The following is a 26,149-nucleotide window of genomic DNA, read 5'->3' on the forward strand; positions in this document are numbered from 1 at the left end:
TAAACTCAAATTTAGATAACTTAATGAGTAAATAAATTAATGAGTTATTGGCATCAAAAATCTCATTGGTCTGGCTTCACTCCTTATCATTGAGGACATACCTGATTTCGACTTTTTTTTTTGCAAAATAATTGCACCTGTGTGTGTATAATTAAATTTAATTCTTTATATATTTAGCAAAATGTAATAACCAATTGATCACCAAGCATTTTGTTGAAACCTCAATGGATTGTGGTATTATCCATATTATATTCTATACAAGAATATAACCTGATATTCTCATCATGTGATAAAAACAAATACATCTTGGGTAGAGAATTAATTATTTTTTATCAACCACTGAGCATGTTGTGATAGTAAATGATTATCTAATAAAATGATGATTATCATCACAGATCTTATCCTATTTTCAGGCTGCTTTGTATTGGATGTCTCAGTTCCTTCATAAGCGTTGAACACTTACACTGATGAATGGCCATCCACTGCTGCACTGTACTATAATCAATGTGATGACATTTTTATTCAATGAAAACACAAAGATAAGTTTAATCTGAATTTATTTCCTCCAATACATTGTTTTGTTGAGCAATGACAACTAGGCAGTTAAAAAAATACAGTACATTTAACTTAAACATTAAAGCATTATAAAGCATACCTATGGCATACAAGAATAACTTTCCTAAAATGTACATCTTTACAAAGTGTTTACAAATAAAACGTAAAAAAGACAGAAAAGTGCAAAAAAGAGTCAATGAAGACTGACGATCCCCACCAGTGAAACAGAGGATAAAAATATCCAAAAACGAAACAAACAAAAAAAAAACAACACAAAAAAAAAAAACATACTTCATATTCCTAACTTGTGTTTGATGCACATTTCCTGATATGAACAGTAGGCCTTGATATTGTGCTTTTCAACTTTTCACGTGTTTTAGTGATTTTGGAACTTAACGTAATTAAGCAGTGCGTGATAGAAAATGAAATGCCATTCCTGAAAATATTCACAGTATCCGATTCAAATTTTGTGAGTGCTCTTAAATGAGAATAAAACCATCTTTTAATAAATATATTTTACTTTCATTTACAACCTGTCTGTGGTTTGAAGTAATAGTGATAATGGGCAATAACATAGGGATGCTTTCAAATAAATAGGACAGATTTGGTGAATTTTTTTTTTTTAAAGAAATTAAGCCATTTCAACAAGTGTGTGGTAAAGACTGGATGTGCTTCAAGGTAAGAGAAAACAATCTTGTTGTATGAACCTTATTGAAGTGACTGACAACTCTCTTGCTGAGACTTTCTTTCTGTGAGAGTGGATGCAAAATCAGTAGTGTGACAGTTGGGAGTGTCCCATAACGTAAACAAAGTAAACAAACAGTCGACTATCAATTTGAATGAAAAAAAAAATACACCAAATACAGTACTGTAGTTTTTTAACTAACTCCCCTTAATTCTCTTCTTTATGGTCCCTCTGGAAAACAAAGGTTAAACTTAGTATGATTAAAAAAAAAAAAAAACATCATCCACTTGTTGAGATGCACATTTCACTCCATCGATTAAACGTAAAAACATCTCTGATTTGCTCACAGATTCAAAATAAATATGAAGTCCTACTGTTTCTTATAGATTCTCTAAAATATCAGCATCTTCTCTTGATTTTAAAGCACAATACCCTATTCATGACAAAGGTGGTAGGTAGAGTGAAATGGAATAAGTTCAAATAGACTTATTGGTCTAAGTCTAGTTATACTTAACCTATTGGATCTTGTAATAGCCAACATGTTCTCTTTACAGCTGCATCCTTTTTGTTACAGTTATTGCTAAAAAAGCTGTTAAAAGTGACAAACTAGCCTGAGTAGCAAATGTGACGACTGCAAGTTTGAACTGCACATTTGTAAAGCTGCTTGTTCAGAACTGTTTGATAGTGTAAGCACAATTAAAAACACTAGCCACCACTGTGGTTCACTTCTCCTATACAGGTTTAACTAGTGTTGAAAACGCAGTTAAAATAACCTTAAGAGTAAATTAAAAGACCTCACGATTCACGAGGTATTCCTGACACAGAGAGTTAACATCCACCAAAGGTCATCTAAAGTTTTGATGCTTGTACTTCGGTTTGAGATGTTGGGCACAGAAAAGACTCAAACAGATATCCTGAACTACTGTATCTGTACAACAGTTTATTGGCACAAGTCCTCCGCATATCTCTACAAGGCTAAAAGAGTTTGAATTCCTTTGTATAATAAAACCCATTCAGTCATACTGAATGCCTTTACAAACACCTGATAACTTTTTTTTTGCTTTGACCACTACTTGTTGACTTTCCCCCACCAGATCACTACTCTTTAAAACATACATGAGAGGACTGTTTGAACCTGGAAGTGCTAAGGCAGCTCACATGCACGCATTGATGTGGCATTTTGACCATTAATAGTAACCTATCATGTGTTTTACTTTGAAGCCATGTAACAGAAAGTATAGGTATTCACAGAACTTGTTACAAATATGGATGAAATCAAAGAAATTGCTTCTGATCTATGTTGACATGTGTGTTATGTTTAATAACGTGTAATATTTGTATTTGTTTGTGGACTATGATGTTGTATTATGTAGGGCATTCAATGCAAAGCTGCAGTGCCCCTTTTTTTTCTATATGCTGTATGTTAATGTATATATTTGGCTTTTAGTCGTCGTGTAGCTTCAGGCAAAGCTGCTGGAGCTCAGACACTGAAACTTCTCCCTCAGAGACTGGACGATGTTGGGGTGGCTCTGCTGCGGCTCACTCCACAGGTATTTCTCCAAATTCTCACGGTCCAGAGACCTCAGCGAGTCGCAGGAGTGCACCGGGCTGCACGGCAGACTCTGGGACTGGACAAGACCCCGATTCTGATTGGAGAGAACCGCTGAGCTGCCATTTCTCTGCGCCAATCTGTCGGACTCCTGTTCGCTCTCGTCCTCTGAGCGGATCTCGACATAGTCATCGTCATCTTCCCCATTGTCCTTGAAGTTGGCCAGGTAGTTCTGAGTGGCGGTGAGTATGCTCAGTGCAGATGCCCGATTCAAGACCACCACCTGCTGACCGTCGTGTAAAGTGAGGTCCGACTGTCCCTGGGTAGACCGCTCTGGGAGGCTACTCTGCCGGCCAGCCCGGCCCAGACTAGGGCCATGGAGTCTATCTGTGGATCGATCCACAGTGGGTCTGTTACATTTGAGTCCAGACTGGTTGTTCTTCTCCTCCTGCTGGCTTGCCACAGAGCTGACCGACTGACAGTGATCGGATGGGGAAGACTTCGTGGGGGGCAAAGATGGTGCGTTAAAGGACGGATGTCTCTTAATGGAACTGTACACGTGCTCCTCTTTCTCGCTTGGCGACGACATGCACGAACTCCACCTCTGGGAAGGTGGGGTGGTTGGAGAGGAAGGAAAAGTCTTGAGAGAAGGGATGGAGCAGGCAGAGGTTAGTCTGCGCTGTGGGGTGGAAGACGCTCGAGCGTCCCCCACCTCGCTGGCTGAGGAGACAAAGCTGGCCAGCTCTCCATTGCTGTACGTGCAGTGGAGCCAGTCCTCCTCCAGGGAGGTCTCAGGCATGGACGGGGAGGACGGCAGCCCTGGATGATGGGAGTAGTGTGGGGTAGCGGAGGTCTGACCAGCAGGAGGATCCTTAAACATTACCTGGTCATAGAGCTGCGAGTACTCTGCTATTCTTGCACCTGAAGAGGGAACACAGAGGATGCAAAGAAGGTATGAGCCCTGAGAAATACAGGAAGGGAAACCAAATAAAGCAATGAGTTACAAACTATCTGAGAGCGAAATGTTTTGAGTTACCTATGGCTGCGCCCCCTTGTTTCTTCTCCTCTAAGATGGCTGCCAGGTCTTTCTGTTTCCTATCCGCTCTGGCCCGACTACAAGAATCTCCGGGGTCCATGCTCCTCATGCGCAGCAGCTGGTTGGCTTTCTTGATCTTCTGGCTGTACTGCCGTGCCATCAGGAACACCCTGCTCTTTGTTTTGTCCATCAGTTCCAGGGGGAAGTCCACAGACTCACCAAGCAGGAGAGAGGAGGCGGCCAGGGGGGAGTCCAGACCTGCCAGCTCCCCTGGAAACAAACTATGAAGGTCTTTGAGAGGAATATCTTTCTGAGGGGTGTTTCGTTGAGGAAGCTCCACCAGGTCATCGTCCTCTAGGCGGAAGCTGCCACTGCTGAGGCGAGCCAGTCTGTTACGGATGCTCTTCACTGTACCTGGTTGGGGCTCTGGGGTCGCGGGAATGGGGTGTGAAGTGGGAGCAGGGCTGTGGGGATCTTCTACAGTGGTGCTTTCACTTTGAAGATCAGGGAGGTTGATGACTGGAATGGTGAATGATGGTGTGGATGTGATGGGTGGGGGTTTAGGCTGATGTGCTGGGGGACTCTTAGTTGGAGGGCTGGCCGCTTGGGGACTAGTTACAGGGGGGCTCTTTTTAGAGCTGTTTCTGACTGCCGAGGACTTATTAGGTGACTCACTGGTACTAACAGGGAAGGCAGCAGGAAGTCGATCAGCTTTCTTTTCATTGTTCTTGATGTAGTTTTCTAAGTCGTTCCAGATCTCGTCGACCTGCTCGGACATCTTGTCCCCTTTCTGTGAGCGCTGGGAGAACGTCTCGGAAGCTGATGACGAGGAATAATCTGGCTCAGAGGAACATCGAACGGGATGGGAGGTGCCAGGTCCTTCATCATCTCCAAAGTGGAGGCTCTCCTCAGATACAAACCCTCCAAGACTTCCAGTCAGGTCCTGTTCAGAGGCCAGCAGACTGTCCCTTTCTTGTTTGAGTTTATTGCCGTCATTCATTCCTTTAAGCTCAGTTGATGGTGGTTCCCTGAAACAGATGGTGTCGTAGATGTTCTCCTCCACTATTTTGAGCTCACATGTCCCAAACTGCCTCCCCTCTTGTGTGGAGGACCGGTTGCTCTCAGAGGAACTGTCTGGTTCAATCATAGGCTCTGTGACCCCTGACATCTCATTTAGTACCCTTGCTGCCTTGCCCTGGGAACCCTTTGCATCTGTGGATGTCTCTTTCCGTGACTGGCTTTCCTCCAGGTCTCTCCTGATGAGGCCCATGCTCTTTAGGTCCTCATAGCTGATGTTGTCATATACATTTTCAATATCGTCTATAGTCAGCTGCTCGGCTGAGGATGAGCCAGATATGTCATTGCTGGATGATTCAGTGTGGATCACCCCCAGGTTGCTGTGACCGGCCTGGTCGTCGTCAGGGCTCTGGAGAGCCTCTGTAACCTTCTCCCCTGCACTGCTCGCCCTCCGCAGGACTCTGCTCCCATCTGGTGGGGGGTCAACTTGCACTGCGGGCACCTGTTCAACGTGCCAGCTGCAGGGACGAGCTGTCCTGGGCGAGGACGTGGCCTCTGACCTCTCCGAGGGCACCTCTGGCTCTGGTCCACCGGGCTCTGTGGGAACAAACATCTGGTAGATGTCCTCATCCTCATCGTCGGGCTGCATGGTTCTCTGGCGGGTGGGGAACATGGCCCTACGAGCCCGATGGTCTGCCCAGATGTTCCTCACTGAATGGTCACTTTCTGTGACTATTACGGAGGGAATAGGAGAGTCTGGAGGTTCCTCTGTCACATTAGGTGTCCTGAGGAGTGGTGGGTGGTGACTACCTTCCCTCACCAGGGATTCTCTCGCTCTCTGAATGGAAGACAAAAGAAATAAATTGTTTTACATCTGGTCCAAAATCATCAAAATAGAAGTAGATTAAATTACCATGGTGTATTTGTGATTAATACCTGAAGGTCTGAAGGGCTCATGTTGAAGGTTTTCCACTGTTCTATACTATCAACAGATGCCTGAGGGTTCAGCCTCTTCCTACTGCTTTTACCAGGGACTCGCAGCCTCTTTCCACCTCCCTGAACGCAGAGTTTCAGCATTAACATCATGTCTGAGGGACTGGGGTTGAAGGTAGAATTGTATGGCGTGCATATGTAATGATTATCACTCATTGGGCAGCTTTAAACTCACCAGACCGCTGTCATCCTCATCGTCAGCGTCCTGCTGATGTGGCTCCTCTCCTTCCTCTCTGTCACTGTGGTCAAAGTGATCGCCGGGGTCCAGGGATTCTTGCGATTGGTTGATGAGGCTGCGGCTCCGACCGATTGTGCCCAGAGCCAGCTGGGACACCGGAGAGAGCAGGGTGGCACCCAGACTTGTTCGCTGCAGAGGAGGACAGTTTCCAGAGTTTGGTTAGATCATTTCTGTCAGTGTGAGTGTATTTATTCTCGTGCATCACCTCTGGTTATTGCTCACCTTTTCGCCGTCTGTGTTTGCTGCATTCTGCTTGGCGTTCTTCAGTAACTTGGAAAGAGGTTCTGGGAAGACAAACAAATAAATATATGATGAACTCTTACAGTTCGGACACGCAAAGTGCGTCATTTCTTTAAATTCAGCAAATTTGACATTTCTCACCTTTCCTGCGTCCTCTTCGAGGAGTCGGGCCTTCCTTGGTTTGAGGGGAATCCTTCTTGTCACCATCAGGGCGGTAATGAAACCCAGGATGATCTGGAGAAATTAACGAAAAGATGTCACACAACAATTACATTACATGATTAAAATACATTAAATATGATTAAACCTATGAAAAAAGAACACAACATTAAAAATATAGTAGAAATTTAATTAATACATTATATCTATCAATCTTCTATTTTCGTGTGAATTCACTTACGCATTGCATCCATTTCCAAAATGGCTTGCTTGGCCTAGAAATGAACAATAAAACGAGAGTAAGTTCAACAGGTTAGATCATGGATGGACATTAGGTCGGACACTAGGTGGCGACACACCACAGACACAACTCAACAGTTTCACTTAACAAGCAGCCCCTTTATGTAATAACAGTGAACTTTCTCAGTGACCTTCACAACTGGAGAGAAATCATCAGTTTCCATTTGCACATGTCCAAAGGCAGAAGAAGAGACAGAAAAGAGATTGTGTTTGAATGAGAATAAATGAGTGACAAAAAATCAGAGCGCATGAAAGGAAAGTTAAGAGAAAAAGCAGGGGTTAGAAAAGATGGAGAAGATGGGGGAAAAAAAGGAAGGAGGCGAGAGGGAGTGACATTTTCAACACATCCCACTCAAAGTCTGTGTTTACGCCATTAGTGGACAGAGAGGGAGGCGTCAGGAGACGAGGTGCTCTTACCTTGGCGGGGATTTTGGCAGGATGGTTTTCAAGTATCAGTCTCTTCAGGTGTAAGATCCACATGCGCTTGTCTTGCTGTGACTTGGCCTAGGAGGCATCACAGAGAAGATGCTATCAGACATGCACTTTAAAAGGCAGCTGAGAGGGTTGGGATGAGCCCCTTCAAAAAATCTGAACACGGCTCTCTTACATCACACACATTATCTTTTTCAGTGCTTGCCCACAGTGGTTAGGTAACAACAATGGCCTCCATTAGCCTCTAAACACTCAACATGTCTGAGCAACGCAGTGAGGTGAGCCTGGATGTTCTACAAAACAATCAGACACCTGCAAAATAATCGTCACACTTTCTGACTGCACTCTTGCACAATGCTGGCTACAGTTTAAAACATGTAATTACATCCACAATGTGTTTCGCTTTTGTTATGACATGTGCTTCATTATGCAGTGTTGTTATACCTGGACTGTGTGCTGCAGTTTGGGATTCTTGTAGTGAAACACACTGAAACTCAGTGGCTCTTTAGGAATAACTTCCACCAGCATCAGGTTACAGCACTGAAACAGACAGGTAAGACGTCATGTTAAAGATAACTGTCGCTGAGCAGAAACATTTGTATGCTTAGTGTGTCTTTGGGGACGGGTAGCGGTTCGAGCGACACGACTGACCAGGATGTGAGCCTTGTACGTGTAGGTTTCTTCTCGTTTCTTGGTAATCAGCAGAAGCTTATCAAACAGGAAGAGGGTTCTCTCGTTCTTGGCTCGCTGCAGACGAAATGTTCCTTCAAGAACCAACTCTCCGTAGCCAATCAGATCAGGGCCTTTCCAGTTGGTCAGCTGGCTCTGGATTTCCTGCAGTCAGCACAGAAAATAGATAGGAGAGGGAGGGGAGTTAAATAATTGTGTTTATTTTAACATGAACAGGAAAAAGGATTTCACAATAGCAATAAAAAATGTGAGATTTTGAAACCATTTTGCATCATAAAAATAAATATTTGACCTACAGCACATAAAAAGGAAGCTTAAGTGATTTGATGCCGTGTGTTGTGCTACTGGATGAAGGGAGCAACAGACTTGAGACAGTAAAAATGGAAAGGTTAAGGAAAAGTAAAAACAAAAAGTTATTATGATGAGGAAAAAACAATAAAAGCTGAAAATGTATAATCGAGCCAATCCTCTGTCCAGGCACTGAGAGTAAACGCTTCCACACACATTCCTGCATTCATCTGACCATCCTGGCTCCCAGCTGATAAAAGAAACAAGCTCCCCTTTTATGTGTCCTCCTTATGCAAGGCCATCATTAGCCCAGTGGAAAACGCAGTGACTTGCGTAAGACGTAGGGGAGGATCAGAGTCTTGGCTGATTCAAACCTAGAGCTCGCATAACTGTTCCACACAACAATAAAAGAATTGGCTCCTTGAGAGGCTCGAAACTGCCGTGTCTGCTTTTGTGATAGGAATAATGAGAGACATGGCGAGTGTGCGAGCGGGACACTGTTATCAGTCCTAAACGGACTTGAATTTTTATTTTCTGTGTGCATGCATGTGTGTGTGTTTGTGTGTGTGTGTGTGTGTGTGTGTGTGTTGGTCGTACCTGCAACCTAACAGCGTGCTCATGTTTCCTCTTCATGTCGTTGATGTGCCAGGCCACTCTCTGCATGGTGTCTATGGCTTCCTGCACAACCTCGAAGGTCTCTGTGTCCTTCTCCATGTGGTTGGCTATCTCCTGCACACACACATACACACACACACATACATACACCGCTGGGAGTTAGCACTTGCACAAACGCTCACACGTCATGTTCATGAATAATAATAATAATAATAATACATTTTATTTGGCAGCGCCTTTCACAGCACTCAAGGACACTTTACAGAAGAATAAAAACACAATAAAAATAATAAAAACAACAGACAGTTAAAAAGAAAACAATGAAATTATAGCGAATATGCAGAATGAAGACACCAGCAAATGGGTGACCACTTACTGTTCATACACCCATGTGTGTTTTTATGTACATCATGCATGTACCCTGATACAAGCACTTATACAGGAACATACATACTGAGCACCATATGTCTAAACATTTGGCCTCTCCAAAGGAGCTGAGCTGGAAGCTGAGTCCAAAAGGCTCTTATTGAACTGTACACATCCATTTGCATTGGTATGGATAAAAACATTAGTGTGTGCTGACTGTGACAAGTGGGTGCCTGCGCTTGTATTTCTGCGGGTAAAGAGTAAGTGTGTGTGTGTTTGTGAGACAGAGAGAGACAAGAGACAGACAGACATACATGCAGCAGTAGGTGGTACTTGAGGATCCTCTGCACTGGCTTGAGCAGGTAGGAGCCCAGGGGCAAGGAGTGTCTCAGAGATTCCTGGCGCTCGCGGAAAAACTTGGCCAACGCCTTGTTCCTCATGCACTCTGTTAGCACAGCCACCGACCTGTGGAGACAAAACACAGTGAATAAGACGTCAGGGATGTGTAGTAAACCGCAATTTGACAGCGATGAGAAATTAGACTTTTGATGTATGTCCTGACAGACAATTCTAAAAAAAAAAGAAAAAAAAAAGGACGTTTACAACCGAGTTGGACAGAAGGGAATATCAAACACACTCTGCTGCCAGTATATTAGGAACACCGAGCTAAAACTAATATAACAGTCCTGCAATATTAAACTGGCAACTGGGTGAATGTTCCTACATCTGAAATATTTGAAAGGGACAGAAAGATGGTGTGTGAAGGTTTTGAAGATATCCATCCATTTTTCAGCTCAGGCAAAAAAATTAATTCAATTCAATTATTGTTCATTTTAATATTTGTATTCTATCTATTCAGCAAATGTATGCAAATAATGCATAAGATAATATTTTAAGTCACAGTGTGCAGACTTTTCAGTTGCATATATGTATCAGTCTTCAAGGTCCAGCACCTGTGCACTTTCCTGTGCACATGTCCATTTTGAAATGCATCAGCTAATTACTGTTCAGTGCAATGACCTGCGTTCCACTGTTGTGTATTAAATCAGACAAAATCATACAATTTGAAGTCACAGTTTGCTTGGAATCACTAATTTTGACAACATAATTTTTGTAAGACATACCATTACAATATGATAAATAATAATATAAAGTTATTGATCACCAAACCCTGTTTGAGCCTCAGATGTCAATCTAACTGCATGATAGATGCTTCATGCTTTCATCATTTTCTGAGGCAGCATCAATTAATATTTGGTACATATGCACTTCACAACCTTGTAAGACCCAAATTTACAAGTCAGTGGAGCTAGTTTTGACCTACTGGGGAAGAAAGAGCCTTTTTCACTGACAAACGGAGGCTGTGTGTGAGTGTGTGCGTACACATGCAGAGTGGAAAAAGACAGAGAAAGACAGTTGTGGGTTGCCCAAAACTTGTCTCTTTCTTCTGTGTCTTTGTGTGCGCGCATGCATGTGCATGTCTGCATGTCTAAATTCCAGTGCAGCTCCACACAGGCCTCACATTGTTCCGGAGGAAACCCGACCTTAGAGCTCAGCATGACCATGATACATCTGCAGCCTCTGTGCGTGTGTGCATGTGCGTGTGTGTGCGTGTGTGTGTATGTGTTTGTGTGCAAGTGTCTCCCTTGTGTGTGTATATGTCTGTCGTGTGTGACCTTGGTTGGGGTCACCAGCTGTGGTGTGGATGTGGGAGAAGGTCTATCTCAAACAGCTGACAATAACCCCTTTACACACACACACACGCACGCACATTCACACACGCGCGCATACACACACACACACACACACACACACACACACACACACACACACACACACACCAAGCGTGCACACAATCAGCATTCAGTTAGTCATCATTTGCTTGTAAATTGTTTCTTCCCCACGTGCCTTTCTTATCATACACTGTGGGAGAAAAATGGCAGCCAGAGGAGAAGGTGTGTTTGGTAGGTGCAGTATATCTTGGCATGAAGAATAGCCTCACGTTTCAGCCTATTTAATCACACACACACAATGGAGAAACTGACACACAAAAAAAAAAAAAACACCACATTATTCCTCCCAAGCTATCCACACAGGTGTCTCATAGGACCACACTTGCACAAAGCAGAATAAAACATTAACAGCGTTAGGTATGATAAGGTGACATCTCTAATACCCCATCTGTCAGTGTGCGAGTTGTAACTCTGTCAATAGGCTGCGAAAAAAAGAGGACGAGAGGGAGGGAGGTAGAGAGACCCTGAGGCACAACAGCCAGTAGACACTTTGACTCCTGCTGAGGTGACTGCTATAGAGCGTGTCAGCCTGTTGGGGGGGGGGGTAATTCATTGATCGACATGCACAATGGAGCTATGTGAGACGCTGGGAAGACGGCGTGCAGAGGTGAGATCAGGATGAGATAACAATGACAACGAGAAGACAGGTTTTGTACAGTAGACGGTTGCGCTGAATAAGCACAGTCTCAGGCATAAACACACACACTCTGCTGTCTTACCGTGGGTAGTTGGTGCAGTACTGGGTATAAATGTGGAATTCTTCACTCTGTAAAAACACAGGGGTCACATTAGTTCATGTGTTTAAGTAGCAGGAAACAGGAGTAACTGAAGAGATGAGAGAAGAAAAAAAATACAAGATGTCACATAATGTTTGTTGACGTTTGTGTGTGTTAGTGGGTACATGTAGGTGTGTAGTGAGAAACCCTAACATTAATATTTTATTGTTACAAGACAAGTAGTTAACAGCCATGCTAGTGGATCTGTGAGGCTGTGTTTGGACATAGAGGTGCTTTGAGCTCAATAGTAACACTGCGTTCACTATCTTAGTTTAGCGTGTGAGCACGCCAACGTTTTGCTAAAAACCACCTTTGTGAGCTGACATACATAAAGTTTTTGTGACCTAACTGAATTGAACTGAATTGGGGAAAAGACATAAGGATGCATCTCTGACAGTACTTTGCTTAGATTTTTGGTGGGTTTTGCTCTGCATAATTATACTAACACTAATTAAAGGCCCATACTAGTGTGTTTACAAGTTTAAGCCCTTTAATTACAAATCATGTAGGCCTACTTTCTGATACTTTTCAAATTCATGCTAAAAAGCTACAGAGACAGTGGGATGTACTTTCCTCCCAATTCAGCCAGCCATTGATTCCCATCCATGTCAGTATGGTGTAAAAATGTAGCTGGCTCTCAACAGTCACAGTGACCATGAGGTTTCATCAGTTACACTACTGTTTCCTTGTAATGCGGCTTATTTGCAAATTGATTTCAAAGTCTCCTCCATTTCCTCATAAGAAAAATGGCTCTTTGACAAAATTTTAACTTGATGGTCACAGATGGATTACACGACCAAAAGCAAGCTTCAAGAGTCTTCTAATACATTTTTATATCACACGAAAATGACTGATCTGAATCCAGTGGAAGAGAAAATATTTTCAAATGACTAGTTGCAATACTAAGTACATGTGTCTTGTAGTAAATGGGCTAAAGCATACAAAACCACTGGTGGTTCGGTGCAGTTTTGATGGCTGGCCGGTTATTTCATGTTTACTGTTCTGCGCGCTGTGAGCCCACAGACAAGGCATCCTCTCTCCTCCGTGCACTGCTACTAATTGAGAGTCAACATTGTAGCTTATGATTAGTCTGCCATCCTGGCCTTTAAGTCCCCGTTGATCCCAACAGCCCTGAGCGCTTGGATTAAATATCCCCTCATTCTTCATTGCCGCCCCTTTAATTGAGACTTTTCCCACCTTGCATGCCTTTCTGAACATCAAAGACATCAGACACAGCATGACTTATCAAAGCTGGAATGAAGCTCTCTCTCTCTCTCTCTCTCTCCATCCCTATATCATCCACCCTTTCTCCCGATTTCTGTTTGTGTAACACATTTTGCACGTCTTCGCTTCATCGATCTTTCATGGAAATTCTTGATTCTCTTCTCTTTCATAACCTTTCATCTCTCCTCTGTCTTGAAAGCTTTCCTCTTCATCTCTCCCTCACATCTCGCTCTCTTGGAGGCCTCAAGATGAACCCCTTGCTGTTGCATAACGTGAAAGTCTAATTGAACTCTATTTGTGTCCATAAACACTTGGGGGTCACAGGATGCGGACAGCTATCAGGAAGCGACATCATAAACACACAGGGCAGATGACAGAGGTCTGTCCTGGTTCATAATGTACACACACACACACACACACACACACACACACACACACACACACACACACACACACACACACACACACACACACACACACACACACACACACACACACACACACACACACACACACACACACACACACACACACTCACACACACACACACATATGTACAGAGCAATGTGGACATTCACACACGTTTCCCAACATGTGATTAAAAGTAGATTTACAGTATGCATAGACTGGATGTGTGTGTCTGTGTGTGTTATGTTTCTTGCTGTAGGTAAATATAGATTCCTATTCAAGCTGTAAACAATTCAACCTACCTACACGAACACAATGTATCCCACCAAAATATACTGTACACACACACACACATACACACACACACACACAGACAAGCTCTCCTGATCTGTTTGCCTGAGGTGCTGCTCCGTGGGAACTGTCCTAAATTGAAGAGCAGAGCTCTCCTTCTCGTCTCCAGCAGTCTGCCGCCGCAGACCAGGCCTAAACGCAACCAGATGTGCCACCATCGATTTCTGATGACACACACCGACACACACTCCTAATACACACTCTCTAATATCCCTCTGCACTACGAACACAAGACCGCAAAATACACAGATGCCTCTATGGAACACAAATTTGTGCAGCGCATGGACGAGTGCACACACCGACATGCACGCACTCTTTGAACCTAACCAGTGAAACCAGTAGACCCTGAAATAACTCACATCTATAATATACCTCCCTTTTAGAAATATATACAAGCTACGTTAAATCATATAATCATCATATAATAAATGCTGCATGTGAGAGTTTTGAACTGCGCTCTGGCTCCTATACATGACGAAAATGAAAAATATCCTTCTCTAGAGTATCGAGATACAAATTATAAGGAAAGAGCTCTACTTTTTTTTTGAGCTGTGGCCACTAATCACTACATAAGAGGTCAAATTGCATTGGCGTCCAATCATATCGTTTGAATGACAAAGTAATGAGGCAGCAGGTTTTGTTGTTGTACAGATTTATCGAGACCGGACTGGTCACAGTGAGTCATCAGGTAAGCACTGAACCTGATAAATCACTGGGAGCATTTGTACTCTCTCAGTCAGCATGTAGCAACCCATAAAACCTTGTAAAAGCTTACTCAACACATAGCACAGTGAGGATTTAGTCGAACAGAGAGGAACATGAGGATAGATAGCCAATTATCTGAGAGAGAGCCAGAGATTTACAACAAGACACGTCTCTTCCTCAAACACTGTGCTGGGTGGTGATTCTTGACTGCTCCGACTAGAAAAGTGTTAGCTATGAGCGGTGTGTTTGTGTGTGTGTGTGTGTGTGTGTAGGTAGAGAAAGAGAGGTTTTGTGGTTTTTTGCGTCTTAGCAACAGTGACCAACCTCCAGCAGTACAAAGAAGTCTGATTACTATTCTGGTTACAACCCTTTCACCAGAGGTCTTCATGTGAAATCATGAGGCCACAGAAACACACACACACACACACACACACACACACACACACACACACACACACACACACACACACACACGCACACACATACACACAGCTCTCATTGCGATGTCTAAATTGTAATGGGGACATGAAGGACAGTGGTGACAGTGGTCTGTCTGCAGACCTAGCACACGACTATATATATCAAGGTCAAGTAACGAGTCTATGACATTGTCTGCGATCACAACAACACCAAACAGCTTCTTTTTCACGTGACATGTGACTGGCATTTCCTCTTGAGATTTTTTTTTTTTTTTTGCTAACTGTAACAGTAATCAGTCAGCACCCTGGCTTGTTTATGGATCTCAGTTAATTATGCGGAGTGGTGCTGTGGGCTGCCATAAAACTTGTCTGTCACAACAACAGCTGCTGTATTTAGTGAGTCTCTGACGCTGAAGGCGACTTGTTTTTTTTTTTTTTAATACACGGTCAGACAGTTGCTCTGTGGTATTGGGTGTAATTGCAGTCGGGTAGGGAGGGAATGTAAAGTGTTTTAGAGGAAGTGCTGGAATGCAGTGCATTATCATGGGACATAATCATGCAATGATTTTATGGGGCACGGGTGGGCGGGTGAGGATAAGGGAAAAGCTAAAACACTCAGACACAGGGACCAGTGATACTTTGAGCAGAGTTGCTGAGTCCACTTTTTCCTGATGAAGTACTGCTATTATCCCCCCTGCAGTAAAAAAAGGTGATTACATATTTGGACGGTCCTTAAAATTCCTCTGGAGTTGTCCTTCCTCTCTGCCCTCCTCTTGCACTTAACGCTGACATTCCAACCACCAAAATAATGCTGCTAACCTCAATAAACCTCATTGACTTTATGCAGAGTCTGCATTTGAATTTGGGGAACTTATCTCTTATCATCACAAATTGCCTGTTTCTCATTTACTGTCCCCTGTGCATCTGTGAGTATGTACGTACGTATGTATGCACGTGTGTGTGTGTGTGTGTGTGTGTGTGTGTGTGTGTGTGTGTGTGTGCGCGCGTGCGTGTGTGTGTGCATGTGTGTGTGTCTGAACCAGCTGTTTGGACAGGTTTCAACAAGCAAGAGAAGGAGTTTGCATGTAGACAGAGAGACAGACAGTGGTAGAGGACATATTATTACAATGCATATTATTATATTTCTAATGGTAATGGCACATTTTGTGAAATGTTGAATTATTTTCCTGTTGGGCTTAAAAAAGTGAAACCATGTGAGAAGTTTAGAGGGGAAATGTCCTTTAGGTGGAACTGCAAACAACTCAGAAAAATGAGTCACGACAAGGAGCCACAACCAGACACTGCTTCTTTTGTAAGGGGACCTTTAACAGTGCTTTGTATTCTATGTATTCTAGTAAAAAAGTACAATATTTCCCTCTGAAAGTAGTGAAGTGGGAATATAAAGGTAAAATAGATAAAGGTAAATACTCAACTACTGCTACTACTACTTAAAAGTCTACTGGAGCAAATGTACTTTGTGTCTCTAGAGACAGAGGGATGGAGGGGTGGAGGAGGCGGACATTTTTACCTTGGATACGAAGCACTCTGCGATGGCCACGGGGTCTGCGTTACACTTCTCAAGATCATGAAGAAGGTCCCTGAATTGAACACATCATGTCAGAGAAATCAGAATTTGATGTCAAAACATTTGATGTCAAAACATGCACTCTACGACTTTAAATGTGTTCTGTTTTCTCTTCCTCCCTTGACACAGGAACATAAACTGCTCTCCCACCATTCATTGCTCACAACAATTGCAGAGAATTTCAGGAGTAAGAGTCACCCTGGGTACAGAAATTAGGTCTTGGGGCACTCGGCTCTGAACAAATGAGAAACTTCCATGAATTCAAACAGGGTGCTCCTGTTTGTAGGTGTGTATGTATGTGTAAGTACACACTGTGGAAAAAAAAAGGCCACTGTTGAAGTTATTGTTTCATGGTTGAAGCATGAGGTCATTGTGACCACTTTAAACTGCTTTTATGCTTCCTTTTACTGGCGGGTTTGTGTGTGTGTGTGTGTGTGTGTGTGTGTGTGTGTGTGTGTGTGTGTGTGTGTGTGTAGCAGCTGAGAAATGAATGGGTGGGAGAAAGAGTGTGCATGTTTGTGTGTCCAGACCACCATGGCTGATTCTCAACTAGCCATCTCGTCTGGATACAGCGCACACGCACATACACACAGATTTTAGAGCGGTGCCGGAGGGGACAAATATGCAGACGGTGATTGAATCTACACACTCACAAAGACACACACACACCTGACTCCCACAACAACGCTCTTCCCAAAAATCAACAGGTGCCTCAGTCCAGTTTCACTATCAGCTGGACATTGTTTGTTGAGCCTGACAGAGACGAGAGTCTGTCGCTGTATTCGTCAGAGCTGTTTTTAGACCTTCTGGGACAAGTCCAAGTTGTGTCTCAGGTCAGTTGCCTAAGTCTAAGTCAAGTTTAAAGTTCCTCTCCTCCTTAATGGAACATATCCTACAACAGAAACCTCACAGGTTCACCTTTAATTTACAACAGAATACTGGATTTAAATTGGGAAAAGTGGGAAAAGGATCTGGTTACCACTTTTAATGACTGTGCATGGGACTCACTGTTTAAAGACTTACAATAGACATAACAAGCTGTAACAGCTCAGTGTAATTCATATAACCCACTTTACACCAGAAAGACCACACAGGATGTAAAGACACAGTATACAGGTGTAAAACTGAGGAATCATACATATATTTTGGAATAGAATAAAACTAGACCCTTTACTGGGGATTTATTAAATCAAGAATATCATAGGGATTGATTTTCCTTGCTCACCTAAACTTATTCTACTAGGGGACAAAGCAGTATGTCTCAGGCTATAAACTATGAGCAATTTATTTATTCAAATATTCTTAACTGCTACAATAAATGTGTCGACATGACATGGAAGAACCAAGTGGTTGAAAGAAAGAGCCTGACATTTATTTTTGAAAAGAAATCCATCTTTTTGAAGAAATATAGGATTGACGCAATATTTGGCAAATATGTCATATTCAGTAGTGTAAAGCCGCCACTGGTATGACAGCAGACAACAGTCTGGCTGGGTGTGTATTCAAGATTGGAAACTATGTAACACCTGCTCGTCTCTGTCTTATTCATTTTCTGTTGTTCCAGGATTTTACTAGGTCAAAACAATGTCTTCAGCTTTTTAGCTTAGGTCTCAAGTACATCAGGTCTCACAGCAGTCCAAGTCAAGTCTGAGGTCCGACTCCAGCCTGAGTCTGTAGTCACAAGTGTACTGTTCTGTGTCTATGTTGCACCTGTTGAAGTGGTAGATGTCCTGGATGTTGCCGAAGAGAGAACCTTTATCTTCGTGGCTCAGAGACAGTCGAGACTGGTTACTGATACACTCCAAGTAGTCCTGTGCAGAGAGAGAGAGAGAGAGAGAGAGAGAGAAAGAGAAGAGAGAGAGAGAGAGAGAGCGAGAGAGAAAGAAAGAAAAGAAGAAAGAAAGTAGTCATGTTAGCGCTACAGTACATATACTTGGCATTTTGATTGGCACCAGCCTTGGCAAGCACACACACACAAACACACACTTCATTTTTTTTACAGCCTACTCACACTGTGACTCCCACAGCCTTCACCTCGGTCACTTTTAAAGCTCCCAACTCCCTTGGGCACTCGACTCCACTTTGCACCACTTTGACCAGATAGCTTTGTGAGAAAGACTCACTATGCAAGTGCCCACACATAGCTAAGCTTCAAACAGCAATAGAGTATTAGACGGATGATTTAGGGCTTTCAGGAAGCTGTGTTTTTTAATGTCTGTCCAGCATCTCTATGATGATCAACATTAGGTCAGGCTCTGAGAAAAAGGGTCGACGCAGGAGAAGCTATTAACAGGCTGACACCGACAGCATGTGGATGTACACTCTACTGTTCAATCCACAATCTCCACCAATAACTAGACCTGGAAACCAACTGACTTCCCATTCTCAACTACCTCAACTAACTTATTATGTTACTATTGGAGATTCCTCATCAACAAACAGACAGTATAAGCTAGAGTCATGAAGCTTAATAATGCACCAGGACTTCATTTCACTCACTTCAGCCCTCTTGAAGGGGGGAAATATCAACTTTGTTATCCTCATTTTTATTTAACATTTTTGTTTTTTCCTGTGCACAAAATATTGATTATATAAAGGGGAGGGTGTGCATGAAAAATGTTATTTGACTCATTATTCGCCAAGGCCCCCACGCCAGCTCTCTGTTGTTTGGGTCTCATTAGCCAGCTACGTACAGAAGTAAGCTTTTCAAAAGGAATATGAACACAAATTAAAACACTCTCAGTGCATATGATTCTAGTTCTTAATTTTAAGTTGTATAGTGAAACTGCAAAAGAAACTAAATGCCTCAGCCTGCCACAACATAGATGAACACCGCCCATTTACAGTGTGTTAATGCACTTTGTTTCATTGTTTTGTGTAAACATCCTGATTAGAGGATAACGTCCCACCACAGCCAGACTGATGCTGGGAAACCCAGGTTTGACATGGGTCCTTGCTGAAAAACAGGTTTAAGTCTAGTCAGGCAGATTTAACTCCAAGCCTCTTATCACTGCCTCCATCGCTGCCATTAGCGAGGAGTGCTGTTACGACTCAGTTAGATTAAACACCAGCCTCAGCTCTCACTCTTTCCCTGCAGATAGAAAGTGAGAGGTGGAGAGAGAGAGAGACAGGCCAGAAGTGAGCGGCAGAGGCATTAAGTGTTCTAACTTTATGTTTCTTAGGTCCTGTTCAGACCTGGCATTAACATACGTCTCAGATGATCATCCACATGCGTCTCCAGTGACCGCTTATGATCAGACCACACAATATGCATCTCATTACACTCTACAATGAAAAAAGGTTTCAGCCATTTGAAAAAGTTAAATATATTTCATTCATTACCAAATTGTCTTGGGACTAATTAGACTGTGGCAGAGTAGGTGGTCCTGCAATGTGGCCCATTTGTGTTCACACTGCTAAAAGAATGTGGCCACATGTGGCCCAGACCACCTCCGAATGTGGTCCGAGTGATCGGATCTCAGTGCGTCTTGGGTGCTTTCACACCTGTACTCGGAGGTGTCGGATCACCTGAGACAGATGTGAGTAACAGATCCGAACAGGGCCTTACTTCTCTCTGTGCAGACAGCATACTGATTATGTTCAATATTGTGTAGCGCTACGGACTGTAAAGCAGTTAAACTACGCTGCTTTTACATCTACTGCTGCATGCTGGGAGTACTTTTTGTTGCTTTCTTTTTAGTTTGTTAGCACTCCATATCTTATAATCACAGCTTTGAGTCAATAAAAATCTGAACCTGAATCAGAAAACATACATGAATCAGTAGAGTGTCTGTGTCTGTCTGTCTGCCCCTTCCCAAGGAGCATCTCCTGCTCCTCCGTCTCACTTACAGACGGGTAAGGCACTGATAGTATCTGTTCCCGTAGGCACCTAAAAAGTTGCCAAACCAAAACACGATTACGCATGAAGAACACTTGAAACACTAATGCGCAAACACACGCAAACGATCTCAACCGTTAATGCAGCTGTATGTAAAACTTCAACCCGGAGAGAGGTATGGGATTGGTGGAAGTATCCTGGTGGGAGCACAGTAACAGTTTTCAAAAGCAGACCACAGTCTGTAACTGGGCAGGGCAGGCACTTACACCTCTGAGAAAAGTACCAGGCTGCCCTCAACATGCACAAACACACACCCTGTGATCATTTCAGCACACTCAACACTTCCCTGCTCATCCCGTTTAGTTTGTTTGCCTAATTTCCAGTCTGCTGCTGCGGTTTTCTCTTCTGTGTTAATGTTTTATGTATTTAGCTATTATTATCATTATCATTATACTAGCTGAGGCTGAGCAGGAGCCCATTAAACTGTGTTTGGTTAGGCAAAGGGAGGGATATTAAAAAAAAGGGAGAGAGGTAAAAATGATCTCAGCTGAAACAAGGAGTGGAGGGTTGATTCAAACATCAGCCATCCTGGGTGTTTAGGGTGTGAAGAGCTTTAGGCCAAGATTTTGGTTTTGAGGATTTAAGTAACAGAAAACGTGAATAAGACTCGCTCACGGGCATGTTGGTGGTTATGTCAGGGGTCACGTCAGGAGGTCATGTTTAGATTTTGTTGACTATCGTAGGTAATGTGTAAGGTGATGCTTTATTAGCCACGGGTCACAGATCTGACCTGGCCTGACCCAGTCACTCAGCCAAAGCCTGACTGATCTCAACAATGGGCAGCGCTCAGATCCACACACACACACGGACGCACACAAACACACACACACACACACACACACACACGCACGCACACACACAGCTTAAGGTACACTCCCTGCTAAGTATCAGACATAACATGTACAAACTTGATACTTTCTCGTGTTAACTATTAACCTCCTCAAGTACACACTCCTTTCCTACACACCAAACACATCCCTCACTCGCAGTAGGAAGTGACTCCTCAAGACAATGCCGAGTGCAAACGTTCAGATCTCATTACTTTGAACTTTTCTGCAGGCCAAATGATGTTCCCAGTTTACTTCCAAATTCCTGGTCAACTTCAAATGGCCTGGCAGAGCGTTCCATGTCTCAGAGTGGGGGGAGGGAAAAAAGGGGGCAGAGGAGAGGAAGAGGAGGGAGAGAGAGAGAGAAAAAAAAGATCAGAGCTTTGGCCTCTGAGGCTGTTCGTGGATGGCGAATCAGCCTCATTACACGCACCGATCGAGCCAGGGAGGAGCGATCACGCAGAACTAACAAAAAATGTTCACGCACAGAAATCCGACACACACAAACGAGGAAAACATCTTCACCTATTTGACAACACATGCGCGTTTAGAAAGAAACACAATGAGAAAACTGTGCAGAACGCAGCGTTCCTGTCTCCTGGGAACTTTGTCATTCGTTTTTTTTATTGATTTCTGTGAGACTTGTCGCATTTCTTTTCTGTGTTTGCAGCACTTCACCTGTTTTTTTTTTCTCTAAATGTGCACGTGTTGTCAAATGGGTGAAGATGATTTCTTTATTTGCTCGTCTTTTGTTTTCTCAGGTTGCAGAGCTTTCAGGGCCACTGAAGAACTGCATTCCTTAATTGGACCAAATGAGCTGTTCAATACTCTCAACACGTACAGTTCACACACGAGCTGACAGGGTATGAGCGTATGCAGACCACAACGCCGCTGCTGACAGATGAAACACAGGTGAGCCCAGGAGAGTCTGGGTAAATATTTGTGTTAAGGCTGCCACACCCCACTTCCACTGCAGGAAGCAGCACGGGCAAAAGGGATTAGTGAAACCAGGGCTGCAGGACCGGCTCGCATAGGACAGTGCTGGTAATAGATGTTGACGCTGCGCTTGTGCTGTCCAGTACTTTTCTATTCTCTGTAGGTGAACTGTCATGTTAAAAGCTCTATTCATACAGATAGGATCAGTGCAATCCATCCTCCGTGCACCCACTGGAACTGTCATTAAAATGGGTGAAGAAAGGCTAAATGCATGCGCCTTCTCCAAAGTGCTGGTGAAGAATTAGCTGTCCTGTCGTCTAATTGAGGTCGCCCAGGGCTGGGTGGTCTGATTCACTAATGGCAGGATGGTGATCTGCAGAGGAGAGGGTTATTAAGTACAGCTCCTAAGCTCTGTTCAGTGTTTTCCTAACCTACTTTGGACACTGTTATCTCAGAGCTAAATCCCTCTTCCTACCTTCCTCTCTCTCTCTCTCTCTCTCCCCCTTTTCCTCACCTCCTGAAGGAGGGAGGAAAGGAAGGAGGAGCAGGAGAGGGAGGGACATCGATCAGGGGTGACAGGCCAAAACCACAAAACCTAAACCTCACTCCCTCTACTTATCCTGTCTCTTGAGAATATGAGTTTCCTGCTTTTTCTTTTTGACAACAGCCATTCCACTTATGAACCTTTTTAACCCTAAATAATAGACACGTACACATACCAACACACACACACACACACACACAAACACGGTGGCTCATGAGCCAATAGCCTAGAGTAGGGAAGGAAACACTGTTTAAGGAGGGAGATATGGGAAATTGTGGGCAGAGCTCCAACACATGCAAACATGTTCATGCACACATGCAAAAACCACAACAATTTCCACACAAAAATTTCAAATTCAGCTGCAGGACTCAAATCCGAAACACACATCGCATGTGTGTTGCACATTCTAGCACAGACTATATAAATGTTAAGTTTGACAGAGAACCAAAAAGAGCTGACGGAGCAACAAAGAAGAGGAAGAGAGAAAGGAGAGCAACCTTTGATTCAAACCACTACGCCCAATCTTTAACAAAGCCACTAAAGCACTGACTGGAGGCAATGTGTATCCTCGCAGTTCAAAGCCAACCTCACAAAAAGAGTGTATTTGTCTGAGTGTGTGTGCATACAGTATGTGTGTGTGCTTTAAAAAGTTTTGAATGTGCGCCTGTGCCTGCAGCACAAAAGGCACCGGTATCGTGTAACTCGGCCAAACCCCGCCTGCAAACGCAGGTGACCTTACTATATTGAAGGTACCTTGCAGGCAATGAGCTGGGTGCGTCACGTGTGTGAGCAGAACCATAAAGGCCAAAAGGGTGTGTGTTATCTTGTGAATTAAAGCCCCATGCTCCTCCTGAAAAGACGAAGGTCATGAGGCCGCTGGACTGAAACACATTTATGACGTCCCACCGCTGCTCGGAGCTGAACTGGGTCAAGCTGGGAAACTTCCGTCACTTTTTTGCCTGAGAAAGATGGGACCCCCGAATGGTTTGATTGATGTTTAGAAATTTCAAACAGTGGTTCCCAACCTGGGGGTTACAAGAAGTCTTAGGGGTTTAGAGCAAAAGAAAAACATATTTCAGACTTTTCAACTCCATTTTTTGATTTTGTCTCAGGTCTCTGAAAATCATTCAGATAAAATGAGAAAAACAAAAGGAAAAAACCTTTTGTTTGGATCTATGCAACCAGTGAAGAGAGGTTGCTTTGTTGTAAGGAGCCAAAAAGTTCGGGAACCACTGATTAACAGTCTTGCGTGAAAGCTGAGAAGTCACATTTGGAGCTGATATAACCTGCACAACCACAAATTTCTTCAAGACCTTCCTGAAAATTTGATGTTCTGCCAGATGTGCTAATATACCTTTAATGTCCCTCTCACATGTAGGATCCTTCTGCTTCTAATTTCTTCTGCAGGCTGTGTTCAATCACCATTATGGGTTTTTTGTCCCTTACCTCTACAATGCTTCGCAGGTCTTGGACGTATGTTCTCTCTGTGTCCAGTATCTCCTGCACCACTCGGTCAACATATGTCCTGGGTCCCTGACCCGTCCGCTCACTTCCCTCTGGACTCAGCTCAGGCTCTGAATGTTCTGTTGGAGTCTGTTCACTGCCCTGTCTCCCTTGCCCCCTCCCTGTGTCCATCCCTCTATCATTTCTGTCCTCTTCCTCCCCACATCCCAGCTGCCGGGCCGGGACCAGCTCCAACCGAATTGCCCCAGAGTCCCGGTCTGAGGTCACCGGGTTACAGTGAGGGGCAGGGACGAGGGTGGAGCGGCTGCCCAGTGAGCAGTGACTGTCCCGGGAGGAGGCGGACGACGAGGTGGAGCTGTAGCTGATCGGCCTTTCGGTGCTGTCTGGAGAGGAGTCCATGCTGAGGGCGGAGCAGTAGCGCGAGGAGGCGTGGCGGAAGGCAGGGTTGCGGAGGCAGCGGGCCGGGATGTCAACGGAGCTCAGGACAGAGCCGGAGTCCGGGACTTCAGGAAGAGGAGGCAATGCATCAGGCAGGTAGTTATAATCGTCTGGAGAGAAAACGAGAGAAAGACAGAGATTGTTGTTAACCAGACTTGGTCCGAATATATCGGTAATGTTTGATTTCGATTTCTGTTTCCTTCAGTTTGAAGTTCTAGTTCCTGTTGGATTTCTATGGCTGTTTCAGACTGACAACAATACAAAGTCCAGCAAAAAAGGAACAGGGCACCATATTGGCCAATCAAACAGATGCAAACTAAGAGCGTCCTCTAGCTAGTAACTTGTTGCAAATTTATATTTTTACCTTGAAAACATACAGATGTACTATCCAGATGCACATGGGTATAAACTGCCACACCAATGTGTTGTTAAGCCAAACTACTATTGCTGGTCTAAACAAGGCAGCCTAAACAATGTCTCTGTCTATATATCGTTGTCATATTAATCATGATGCCTTGGTATAATTACTGCAAACAAATAAGACCACAGTCTAGACTATTGGCATTGTTGTCCTAGTGTTTCTATATTAAAAGCTAAGTATATAATACATTCTGTTGCTGTTTGTAACAATTATGTTGCTACATAATTTGGGCCTCTCATCTTTTCATCAACCGTTGCAAGAAACGATCAAGAATGGCTTCCACTTCCCCATTCACTCTCCTACTTCTATCTGCCTTCGCAGCATAATGCAATCTGTATGAACAAGACAAGTCAAAACAGTTCAGTTTTATTAATACAGCCCAAAATATCAAGCTCCGTCTCTGAGAACAATCCTCACAACAGGTGACGTCCTCTGTCCTTAAATTATTCAGATCAGTAAAACAAAAGCTTTAACTGGAAATCAAACGGGCGAAACCACAGACAGACCAACAAAGGAGGGATCCCTCTTCTAGGATGGACAGATAAGCAACAGGTGCCATAACAACTATCAGTATACAAGATACAAAATTAAGTACATATGTGTGTCAAGTGTCAAATCTAATTGGTTCACAGTAATAATTTTGCTCTAACAATGTTGAAATGATTTATCGAGGCTAGAAAGTCGCACACAGAGCCGTTAAAATTCTAATTAAATTCACACATTTCAACAGGCACTGACTGTATTTCCCCTTTTTCAAACTAAGCATTAAAAAGAGTCACTGTATGTAACTTCTAACACTTACAATACCACTTTCATATTCTTACAGTCCATCTGTTCAGCAACGCAATTCCTGACATTCCTGCCGACCACAGTCTGACTGACCACCCGCCATATGAGGACCACTGGCTCTGACATATTTGTCCTCAGTTCCACCCAAACGCTTCATATACACGGAGTCGGCAATAACCACCACGCTGTGTGAGAGAACACATACATATACACACACACACACACACACACACACACAAATACAAGAAACAGAAACTTCTAATTTATGTGTGAATGGTTAATAATTTTTCCAGCAAAGCAGAGACAGAGTTTGAGCTTAATGACAAGAAATACAGTGTAATACTGAGAACACTCCACTATGAGGCAATGAATGAAAGCCCTATTTCCATGGGAGACACACAAGTTTGT

General features: G+C 43.5%; 1 protein-coding gene across 1 annotated transcript; it reads right to left on the bottom strand.

The window, feature by feature from the left end:
* Positions 1-540: 540 nt before the first annotated feature.
* plekhg1 (pleckstrin homology and RhoGEF domain containing G1) lies at positions 541-25,867 on the bottom strand. The gene is made up of 17 exons (XM_022765679.1): positions 25,777-25,867; positions 24,076-24,641; positions 18,135-18,235; positions 16,368-16,437; positions 11,676-11,722; positions 9,478-9,628; positions 8,780-8,911; positions 7,856-8,038; positions 7,649-7,744; positions 7,190-7,276; positions 6,714-6,747; positions 6,455-6,547; positions 6,296-6,357; positions 6,011-6,202; positions 5,779-5,898; positions 3,826-5,680; positions 541-3,710 (listed from the first exon to the last, which is right to left on the bottom strand). Exons 1-17 carry the CDS (start codon positions 25,865-25,867, stop codon positions 2,701-2,703), a joined length of 4,890 nt encoding a protein of 1,629 aa, XP_022621400.1. The 3' UTR covers positions 541-2,700.
* Positions 25,868-26,149: the final 282 nt, after the last annotated feature.

Source organism: Seriola dumerili, unplaced genomic scaffold, assembly GCF_002260705.1.
Source record: "Seriola dumerili isolate Sdu_G_001 unplaced genomic scaffold, Sdu_1.0 BDQW01000025.1, whole genome shotgun sequence".
NCBI lineage: Eukaryota > Metazoa > Chordata > Actinopteri > Carangiformes > Carangidae > Seriola > Seriola dumerili.